The sequence below is a fragment of the Coffea eugenioides genome, chromosome 6, assembly GCF_003713205.1.
Source record: "Coffea eugenioides isolate CCC68of chromosome 6, Ceug_1.0, whole genome shotgun sequence".
NCBI lineage: Eukaryota > Viridiplantae > Streptophyta > Magnoliopsida > Gentianales > Rubiaceae > Coffea > Coffea eugenioides.
The window spans coordinates 7,528,088-7,539,476 of record NC_040040.1 but is presented as its reverse complement, the minus strand read 5'-3'; the positions used below and the strand labels follow the sequence as shown (position 1 = coordinate 7,539,476).

Genomic DNA, 11,389 nt, shown 5'->3' with positions numbered 1-11,389 from the left:
TAATGAAAATATTTGAATTTGAAATTGGGTTCAGACAAGTCTCAATACATTGGTTCGGATTTCCACGACTTTAATTCCTTTTAAAAATTAACTGAGTATGATCATTTTTGTTTATACACAAAATTTAATCAATACAATATTAACAATATAATTAAATTAATTCTAACAATCACCTGATTTATAGAAACTATTTTTTAATTTAATATTAGTGGCTTAGTAGCAAATTTTGATGAAATGCATAAATTTATATTAAAATAATTATACTAATCAGATCTGGGCCAAATTCAGACAGGCGAATCTATTACTTATTTTGTATCTGAAAAAATGGACCAGCTCGGAGATAGGTCCAAACAAAAGCCATAGAAATGATTGCAATTCCGGAATCTGCACCTTTATACAAATCAATCAGTAGTTCTTATCTATCAATAAATTAGAAAAAGACAGGGGAGTTGAAAAATACCAATAGAAAATACCAGCTTCTTTTTGTGCTGCCCAAGATCATTGCACCGAATGAAATGTTGGTTTTTTCAACTCACTATTTGATTTTCCATTTGACCAAAAATATATATAGTATAGAGCCGAAATGTTAGGTCTGATGAATTCTTACTTTTGGCTTTGTGAAGTATCATCCTAAAAACTCCAATGAGTTGCAAAGATGGCGAATTTGAAGGGACATGAATATGTCTGCTAGCGAAGAAATGAACGGAGGCCAAACAATTGTTCGGGCCATTTAAGTTGCGGAGACTAATTAAATTAGTCTTTACTTTACCCAATGTTTTAAAACCCGGACCGTCAAGCAAAACCGGTGAAGTGAAAGGGTCGAGATTCAACCGGTCGGACCGGTTCAACCCCGATTCAATAAATAAATAAATAATATATATATATATATATATATCCTAATTTGCATCTCCTGTTAGTGTACTATCTATATGACTCTCCACGAACAGCAGAATTAAAGTTGAATGTAAATGCAAGTTTTCTATATCAGGAAACACACACACACACCTATGCACGGAATAAGATATAAATGCTAAACTACAATTAACATAAAACTATAAAAACAATATCCAACAATTAACACACACAATTAACATGGTTATCCAACTTACATGTTCAATTGTCTAAATATTAGAATTAACAAAAAACAATACAAGTCTAGAAAACAATAAAAAAGTCCAAACAAGTCCAATTTCCGAGGCTTCTATAATCTTCTTTGTCATTCTGGGACAACAAAGCTTCAAAAAAAGCCATCTTGATAAGTCGTCATCATCATCCAAAACCATTATATGAATCACTGACAAGTGATAAAGTATAAAATCATATTAGTTTCATCACACCAACTGATACAAATCTTAAAAATAAAAATAAAAGAGTACAAATAATTCTATACCAATTACCATTTGAACATTTAATGCCAATCATCATCTTCATCATTAAAAAAGTTTCGACGCTGAAATGTTTCTAAATCAACATCTTCTGCTTCATCTTCATTATCTAAAAAATCAACATATTTAATTATATATATATTCAACAATTGAATATCATATCATACTAGCTTTATTTTTGCATCAAACTAATGATTTATGTCAAACTAACCTTCAAGTTGTTCAGAATTTGAACATTGACCATGAATGGGAAGTTCTTCAAGCTCTTCCTCTAACTCCTCATAATCAAGCTCCCCTTCTTGTTCTTCTTCAACCACCCAAAATTCTGTTTTATCAATTGATTCATAATCAACGGGATCATACGATCTCTTTTGCTGATTATGCCTACAACATATATATATACACACAACATATACACTTAGTTAGTACTAAAATATTTTCTTAAAAAGAATGAAATGTCATTTATAAAAATAAACCATTTACATATACCTATACTGCAAACGCAAATTGTAATGCACATATACAAGATCATTGAGCCTTTGATGCTCCAACCTATTCCTTTTCTTAGTATGAATACGTTCAAAAACACTCCAATTACGCTCACATCCTGAAGAAGAAGCTGTTTGACTCAAAACCCGAATTGCAAGTTTGTGTAAGTTGGGAGCATCACAACCAAAGAGCTTCCACCAATTCTCTGTCATATTCAAAATTTAAATATAAACAAAATATTTATAAATTAGATATATATATATATTAGAGAGATTTAAATGCTAGAAAAATATAAATTACCTGATCTATCTTTCTTGCTAGTAAGAATAGCAAGTTTTCTGCCAAAACTTCCCTCCCGCTCTCGATACATTCCAATTTCTCTTGTTAAATTTTCCACACTACACCAATCCACCTTTGATTCTATGTAATCCAACAAACCATTTGTAATTTCTGGATGTGTAGAGAATGTGGCAGTGTCATATTGAAAAGCGGGATTTAAAAAATATGCCGTAGCATGCAAATTTTTCCTCAACATCCTATCCCATCGGTCATTGATGATATCAATGTAAGGCTTATATAGTCTTTCACTACTCCTGAACAACTTCTTGATTCCAGTAATTGCTCTAAACATACCTTCATACACATACCCCAAAGAAGGCCTTTCATCAGTGTCACAAACTCTCAACAACCGAATAATAGGACCCATTATTCTCACCGTAATCAAACAATTATTCCAAAATCTATCATCCAAAACAATTTGTTTGACCTCTTTTCCTTTGTTCATTTTCAAGAACTTTTTGTAATCTCCGCTAGTGACTAAAGCTTGTAAGCTGTCTTTGTGATCATGTAAGCTCTTTAGTGCAATAAAAGTGGTGGCAAATCGAGTCTCCCCCGGACGAATAATCTCCCTCCACCCATTAGTTTTTCTCAGCCAATTTAGAACATATTTATGATTATACACAAAAACAGTTACTGTAGCAGCAAGAGCCACTAGAGATTTAACAGTACCCATTTCACCAATATCCTTCAAAATCAAATTGATACAATGGGCAGCACATGGAGACCAGCAAATAGTTGGATATCTTTCATTTAATAAAGTTCCAGCAGCCTTATAATTGCTAGCATTATCAGTGACTAAATGCACCACATTTTTTGAACCAACCATTTCAACAATTTCAACAAACAGATTGCACAAATTTTCTGCATTTGTCACAATGTCCGATGCATCTATAGACTTGATAAAAGATATACCCTTAGGACAATAAACCAGAAAATTAATCAATGGTCTTTGTCTACTATCTTTCCATCCATCACCCATTATAGTGCATCCAGTTTCAGCCCAAGTATTTCGAAATGAATCAACAACTAACTGCACATCTTTCTTAGCATCTCGCAACAAAGTGACTCGCAAAGAATGATAAGATGGAGCTTTATAACCATGACCCATTGATGCAATTTGATCGATAGCTTTTTGAAAAAATGGAGAATTAACAGCATTAATGGGAATACATGCATCATAGAACCAAAGAGCAATGGCCATATCAGTATTTTGCCATTTATCCTTACTTTGCAAACAAGCTTTGATAGTAGGTTGAGCACTATCACGTCCACCCTTAAAGAAAGCACGAATACCTGTAGGGGCAGTGGTTTTTCTCTTTCCTTTACCTAATGATGTACCAGCCTCATTCATTGAAATTTCCCTTATTCGAGGAGGTGGAACCTCTTGCACTTCATCACCGACAAATTCGTGCACTGGTTGACCAAAAGGACTTTCGACCCCAAAATCTCCTCTTTTTTCTTTAGATTTTTTATCATTCTCTTGCAAACATGTTAATATTGCAAGCCTCACTGCTGGATCAACATTTGGACATGAAGTAACACTGCCCGTTACTCCTGCCAAGTGTTGCTTCATTCGGTGGATGCCACCCCCATGAAACACTTTAAAACAATAAGTGCATGTCATGGTTTTTCTTCCTTGTGCATTTCTGCCCTCAGAAACATATCCCCATGCTATATCTGTCTTTTGCCTATGACCTTGGGGCTGACTTGCAGATCCCTCACTATTGAATGGTCCCCCCGGTGAACATTGTGAGTTACTACCGCTACCAGCCTCCATCCTAAAATGAGATATTTAAAAATAACTAGTCTTAACAAATAATTAATATACATAAACTGAAACAAATTATTAAAGCTATTCGTATTTGGGAACTGAAACTGTCACCAAAAGATCTAAAGGGGTTAATGGAGACAATGAAACAACCGTTTAGCACGAGTGAAGTTAATTCCCTAAGCCTTGTGCATTTCTTGAGGGTGTTAAGTATCTTCACGATAACTGGGTTTTGCACAGAGATTTAAAGACATCAAATATACTTTTAAATAATAGCACAGAGATTTAAAGACATCAAATAATTTTTAAATAATAGCACAGAGATTTAAAGACATCAAATAACTTTCATCTGTCATGTTACTGTAGATTTTTGTATGGATTTCAAGCTAATTTTCTTCTCTGTGGCCTTAAAGATCATTGTCGTTTTGTTTTGCAGATATTCAAAATTTTTCGTACGCCTAATGACACAATCTGGTCTGGGTTTTCGAAGCTTCCAGGGGTCAGGGTTAACTTTGTCAAGCATCAGTATGTATTAGACTTTTATTAGAATCATGTTTCAGTTCCCAAATAAATGAAGCTTAAGACTATTAGACTATTATTAGAATCATGTTTCGCATGCAAATTTCATTACCGAATATCAGTACCGTAAACCAATTCGTATTGAAAAAATAAGATAGAAGCGCAGTAGGTGTATGAAGTAAAATACCTGAGACAGGGTTGCGAGAAAAGCTGATGAAGATGGTGTGAAGTGTGAACGAGTTTGGACTTCCACTATTAGTAGATAAGCTTGAATTCCACAATTTTTTTTGGCTTAGAATCGCAGCAGCAGGCGGAAAAACTTCAGGCTTCGGTGCTTCCTTTTTGCTGATTGCTATGGATCAAGATTGGAGTTTGGAGTTTGGACTTAGTAACATCAAAACATAGAAGCAGAAATCAGCACATTCATAGCACTTTCAAAGTCCATACACCTTTTACCATTTGGCTTCTCTCTGTTGTCTTTTCTTTCTTCCTAGTTCCCTCTACAAATTACTCCAATCGATCGCTCGATAAATCTTCCATCACCATGGATCCACAGAATTTTTCCACCGGCGGCAGGCCGTCTCCGAGGAGAGAACTACAGGGCCCACGTCCAGCTCCACTTAAAGTAAGCAAAGACTCCCACAAAATCAAGAAACCACCAGTTGCACCGCAGCTGCATCACCTCAATCACCCTGCTCAGCCGCACCTTCAGCCCACAGTCGACAACGAGCACTGCCAACCAGTGGTCATCTACGCCGTTTCCCCAAAAGTGATCCACACCACACTTTGGAGAAGGGATTAGAGTTAAGCCATTAAGGGGAGAAGGAAATAGAGATGGCAGGCAAGGCAATTTCGGCAATTGTAGAGAGAGGAACCAGGAAGACCGAAGCGGCGAAGCGAAGTGCGAAGAGGAAGACTGAAGCGAACTAGAGAAGTGAAGAATGAAGATTAGATTTAGGGTTCGGTCAAAATTGAAGTTTTTGTCAATTTTGACTCAAAAATTGGAAAACCGCGGTTCACGGTCCGACCCGATTTTGACGGTTTGAACGGTTTTTTACGGTTTTGACCGGTTTCTTATAAAAGTCAACATAAGCTATAGACCGGACAGGACACATGTCCGGGTCGCGGTCGAACCGGTCAACCCGGCCAGTCCGGTCCGGGTTTGAGAACATTGTCTTTACCGTGAAATGTCCATACACCAACATGATTGATCTCCAACTTGCGTGTAGTATGCATGTTTAGAATTCTTTTTTTTTTTTAAATAAAAGTTTGCAAGTATTTACCTTTGAATCCTATCAACATAGTGCTCACATCAGCAGGAAAGCATGCGTCCATAACCACAAGTTGCTTACAAGTTTTCTTAGAAATTACTCACTAATATAGTCACCCAAAACCAATGTTTTAAAAACCGGACCGTTAATTGAACCAGTGAAGTGAAAGGGTCGAGGTTCAACCGGTCGGACCGGTTCAACCTCGGTTCAATGAATTTTTTTAAAAATAATTTATATAAATATATATATGTACAAAATAAGACATGTAATGGACTAATTTAATATTTTATATGATGAAAAGTTTACTATTTTTTAATAACTTGGATTTTTAAAAATAAATTTTTTAAATTATAAGTTAAAACAAATAAATTTCATCTCAATTTCAATTATATCTAAATCCAACCCCAAAATATCACAATATTTTGAAATTATACAAAATTCATGTCTCTGAGAATTTAGATATTATGAACTTAAATTTTAATTTACGTTTTGGGATTTAGAGATTGCAATTTAAAAAAGAAAATTTGGAGTTCAAAGGAAGTCAAGAAAATCGAAAATAGAAATGTAAACTTGATAAGAAACAAAAAATAAGATAAAAGTGAGTGGTTGTGGCATTAAATAATTTGGGTTAAAAAAAATTCTTTTTTAACTTTTTTCAATTTAATGGACAAAAACAAAATTAAAAGATGGAAGAAAACATCAATAAATTAAAAATAAAGAGGTTTGATTAAAAAGGGAGTGACAAAAGAAAAGAGGATAGAGAGAGAGAGAGAGTTGAAAATTAAAAAGAAAGAGCCATGAGGGGATGAGATTTTGTAAGAAAAATGGAAAAAAGAAATATGAGTGTTTGCTTTATATAAATAAGTTATCAAAAAAAACTAATAAGATGTGATGGTGCAACGGTTAATACATTTCTTTTATTACAAAGCAAATAGCTTTAAAAAAAAAAAAAAAAAGAGGGAAAGCTGAAAACCGGAAAACCGCCGGTTCAATCCGGTTCGACGGTTTTCACGGTTCAACCGGTCTTTGACCGATTTTCTAGCAAAGTCAACAATGTCATTGAACCGGACCGGTGCCATGGCCGGTTCGCGGTTCAACCGGTCGAACCGGCCGGTCCGGTCCGATTTTCAAAACATTGCCCAAAACCATAAGTCGGTTACAAGTTTGAATACACGACTTTCTGTGAAGAAATGACATATTCTTACTAATTGAACTAACTTATATTGACGCATATTTAGAATATTATTTTGATATTCTACAGTGAATGAACACTATAGTGGCAAAAGAAATAAACATTTCATTAAAACAAAGAGAAAGTTTTGAAATGTGAAAGAGCAAGTATTTCCTAAAATCTAAACATGACAAAAAAAAAAAAGAAAAGAAGAAGGCGGAGTAGCTCAGTTGCAAGACCATTCAAAAAAAGAGAGCGGGGTGATTGATATCTACTTATGTACCAGTTTCTCGTGGCGACATTAAGTGATAACCAAAGCCCAGGGGCGATAATGTAAATAAATGAGAAAGTGGGCAAAAACAGTCTAACACGTGGAATGATCCAAGATTTTTTTTTTAAAAAAAAAGGGAAAAAATGTTGAAGATTAGCTGTAGCATTTCACCAAGAAATTATTTTAAAGTACAAAAAGAAAGCCATGCCTTTTTGCTAAGAAGGCCCACAAGCCATGCTATAAAATGCTACCTGTTCATTATTTTCCTCGCAATTATGCAGCATAAGTAGGTCCACCAAACTAATCTTATAGTATCTGTTCTCGTAACAATTCTTTAATAAGTTTATGGATTTCTTATGTCAATGATATGCAACTAAGGTATTGGATGCTTGCCAGGCCAACCTTTTAATTTCATCGAATTCACTGCCCCTGGCCAAGTGTTACTCTGCCCGTAATTCTTACTAATAGTGCAAACGAATCAAGTGATTTGGACATGCGAAGGGAATATTCTCTTGAGCCCTTTGATCTTCGAAAATTTCAGTTTCGGACCTGGTGGAATCTGAGAACGATGTGCCGGGGAAACTCTCAAAAATCCCACAAATAAATTTGCGGCATAGCGAGCAAGATAACAAAATTACGGAATTAGCTGTAAAATGGATGACGATATTGCGTCTCCTTCCGTGCAGGTGGCTGTCAAATTGCCATCTGATCATCTCTCTCTCCAGTCTTAGGCTTGAGGACAAAAACTGGTTATCCACTTGCTTTGCACAAACATGTCGAAATCACGCATAACAATAGCAGTCATTAACCAACTATACTTTTAGAATAGAATAGCTGACCACAAAGAGAGTTTTAAAATTTTATTTGGTTGCATGTCAAGAAACCAAATTTCTTAGCCTACATTTAAAAAATTCAAGGCTTTCTAGAATGTTTCATCAGCGGATGCGTAAGCATCCGTTGGATAGGTGATGATTTAGTCCCTCCAAATTCCCCTCTTGGTCCCGTTGGATCATCCCCTCCCTATAATATAGAGAAGGAATAAGCCTATCGTGTCCGAAAAAAAATAACAGTTATTAATCATCATAAAATTATCCAAACACGTCCCTTGTTTTTGAAAAACAAACAATCCCCCTCCCTTTCTACCCTTCCAAGTTATGAAGCTCGAGTTCTCCCTTTTATATAAAACTTCTATTTGCTTTGGTTTAGTTGAGATCAAAGAATTAAGGGTCTTAATTAACGTCTATCTCTAATTCATCTATCAAATTTTGGAATTAACTAATGACCTAGCGACTAATATTATCTCTACATCCTATTGAAATTTGAAACTGCCTGATCTTCAACATGGCACAAAAATCACAAGAATATCAGGAAAAAAGTTTGTCCAACTTTAGCAGGCTAGAATTTATACGCAAGGACAAAATTTTGGATAAGCCTAGTGGACTCGTGACCGATGCACGCGACAAGCGGTGGTCCAATTCCATCCTGCTTTTACTCTTATGTTAACAAAAAAAAAATCTCATTTCATTAGGCTCTGCAACATGAATCTTGACAATTTCACTGAACTTGAAGGCCAAAAATAAAAATATCGTCCGGTTCGATTTGATTGAGTGCATCAGAATCGCAGTACACCATGTTTTTCTAGGATAGGGATCAGATCTTAATGTTCCCAAACTGGCATCTCAACTTCACTGGCTAAGAGTTCAAATACTTGGGATGTTTTTCTAATATCTCCCCATATATGAGAAATCGCTATTGCCTCTTCTTGACATGCAAGTTGCTTTCATGCCCAGCTTAGGAAAACAAACTTGATCCGCCAATTAAGGTCGTCAGTGCCTTTCCCAGTGATAAATGATGGAGAAAAGAAAAACGAAATTTATGGGATTTGAACCCCTTGTGATGACTCTGTAGTCAGAGGTGCAGACGATTTTCGAACTTAAATGAACTAATAACGAGTTTGCTCGGTCAAAAATCAAAATACAAGCACTCAAACAACTTGAAGAGGTCGAGTCCACGTTGATAGAGTTCGAGTTCGAATTTAAATAATTCGAACAGCTTGAAGATTCAAATCCAAGCCTAATACGTGGTATTCGAAAACTCATCGAGTTTAATCAATCTTCAAATTTATATATACTTTTGTTTGGGGTTTTTCTTATTTGTCAGTGTCAAATGTCTGTACCTTTTTTTATTTCTATTTCTATAATTCCATATCTAAAATTATATAAAATCTTAATTTATATCAAGTTTTTTCGCCCGAATACAGGTCGATAATAAACTAGTTGAGTTCAACCCGTCTCAATTGTAGTGTAAAAATAGAATCTAAGTCATGGCTGTCCAGTTGGCAGGTAGGAAAAATTTTTGTTGGGCAACTACATAGTCAAATACCAAACAATCACACAATGCCAAACTTGATTTGTCAACTAATTAAACTAATATTTTTTTTAAAAAAAAACTGACGTTTTACGAATTTCTCAAACTTGACTCAGGCTCAACTTTACAAACCACAAAGTCAATAATTAAAACCACAAAAGAAATTTAGCTTTGACATTGGTTTAGTTTGATAAAACTTTATTTGAGCTTAAAACCATAATAGTTGTCAAGCAAAAAAAATTTTTTTTTTTGCCTAAAGGAAAAGAAATTATACTCTAAGTGACATACTCCTTACACAACAGACACAAACTAAAAGACAGCCCCTCTAAAATGCTCCCATATTCAAGTCTAAAGTTTTGACATGTCGTGTTTTTAAAATTGCTCTTTGTAGGTGAATTCGAAAAAAAAATCAAGATTATTTAGAAGTCAAATAAATTCTGAATCCTATGTTGTTGAAATCAACTCATTTCTTTCACATCTCTAAGTAAAAAAAAAAAAAAAATTGTCATAGTCGTTTAAAAATGTTCGAATCCACTCTCATATATATATATATATATATATTTTGGGTGTGTGCCTATGTTTCGATTTTGTTTTTCTCATTCCATATATTATTTGAAATTGTAGAACTATCTAGCTGACTCTGAATGGCCGATGGCAAGACTTCGTTGCCGTGTGCTGACGGGCTTCTTGTAGAATTTGGAAATATTAGCGGCAGCCCATTATTTTCAAACACTGGGCCAGTTGTCTCGTTCACTTTCAATCTCGTTTGCACTCCAGTTTGACATACTAGCCTGTGGATCGACAAGACAAAAAAAATCTTCCACAAGCCTAATTTACAGCCCGACAATAATTTATTTATCTTGGGGTGTTAAAAAAAAAAAAAAAAGGAGCAAAGCAACTTGCTTTGCCATTTCGCCTAAAAGCAAAAGTGTTTTGTAAATTACACATTGTGATATCCTCACTCCTCCTGAGAAAGATCTTTTTTTTTTTAAAAAAAAAAGTTCAAGATAATAAAATGAATAAGTTAGAATTGAATATTCATTCCAAGGAAATCTTTATCATAGTTACTCGCTCGTCATTTATGAATGGACTAATAAGTAGTAGATATGAGGAAGGGTGGAAGGATAGAAAAAGGGGGTCGATATAAACTCGAATTGTAGAAAAGTTGGCTCGAAATCTGTTTGGATTGTGAATTATTAGAGATATTTTTACTGTAGCACTTTTTGTGATGTGATGTATGTGAGGTAAAAAGGTAATTGAGAAGGTAAAAAGGTGTATTGGAAATTGTAATGATGATGTAAGTAAATAAATTTGGAGAAATAAAGCCCAATCCAAACAAATATATATAATCGATGGAAATGACAAAAAAAAAAAAAAATTCCATCCATTTGATATTTTTTTTCAAATTGGCAAATATTTGTGGCTCCATGGTAAGATTTAGCTCAGAATTATCTGGTCAATGAATTGACAATCTCAGCTGACAATGAAGATTTTCTTGATTGCCCTGATAATGAGCTTCATTTTTTTCCCAAAAAAAAAAAAAAATCATAGCCCAAAATGAAGTCCAGCCCAACAGAAGATGTACAAGACCAACAAGCAAGTCAGACATGCCAGAAGAAATTCCAGTAACCGAGCGTTAGGAAAATGTTAAACATGTTTTCCTCCCATATATTATCCAAAAAAAAAAAAAAAAAGTTTTTCCCCCTAAAAATAAAAGAAAAAATGAAAAAAGAAAAATGGTCAAGTGAATCGACCCATGCAGCAGCAGCAGCAGTTACTTTCCAGTTTCCTCCTCCTCCGGTTTTTCTT

General features: G+C 34.7%; 1 protein-coding gene across 1 annotated transcript; it reads right to left on the bottom strand.

The window, feature by feature from the left end:
• Positions 1-1,408: 1,408 nt before the first annotated feature.
• On the bottom strand, positions 1,409-3,564 carry LOC113773477. The gene is made up of 4 exons (XM_027318123.1): positions 2,175-3,564; positions 1,875-2,079; positions 1,597-1,769; positions 1,409-1,494 (listed from the first exon to the last, which is right to left on the bottom strand). The coding sequence occupies exons 1-4, from the start codon at positions 3,562-3,564 to the stop codon at positions 1,409-1,411; spliced, it is 1,854 nt and encodes a 617-aa protein (XP_027173924.1).
• Between the last annotated feature and the right edge of the window lie 7,825 nt (positions 3,565-11,389).

Coding starts and splice junctions, on each gene's coding strand:
- LOC113773477 (XM_027318123.1), bottom strand. CDS start 3,564: ATGAATGAGGCTGGTACATCATTAGGTAAAGGAAAGAGAAAAACCACT. Junction 2,080..2,174: donor TAGCAAGAAAGATAGATCAG/GTAATTTATATT, acceptor TGAATATGACAG/AGAATTGGTGGAAGCTCTTT. Junction 1,495..1,596: donor AAATTCTGAACAACTTGAAG/GTTAGTTTGACA, acceptor TTGATTTTTTAG/ATAATGAAGATGAAGCAGAA.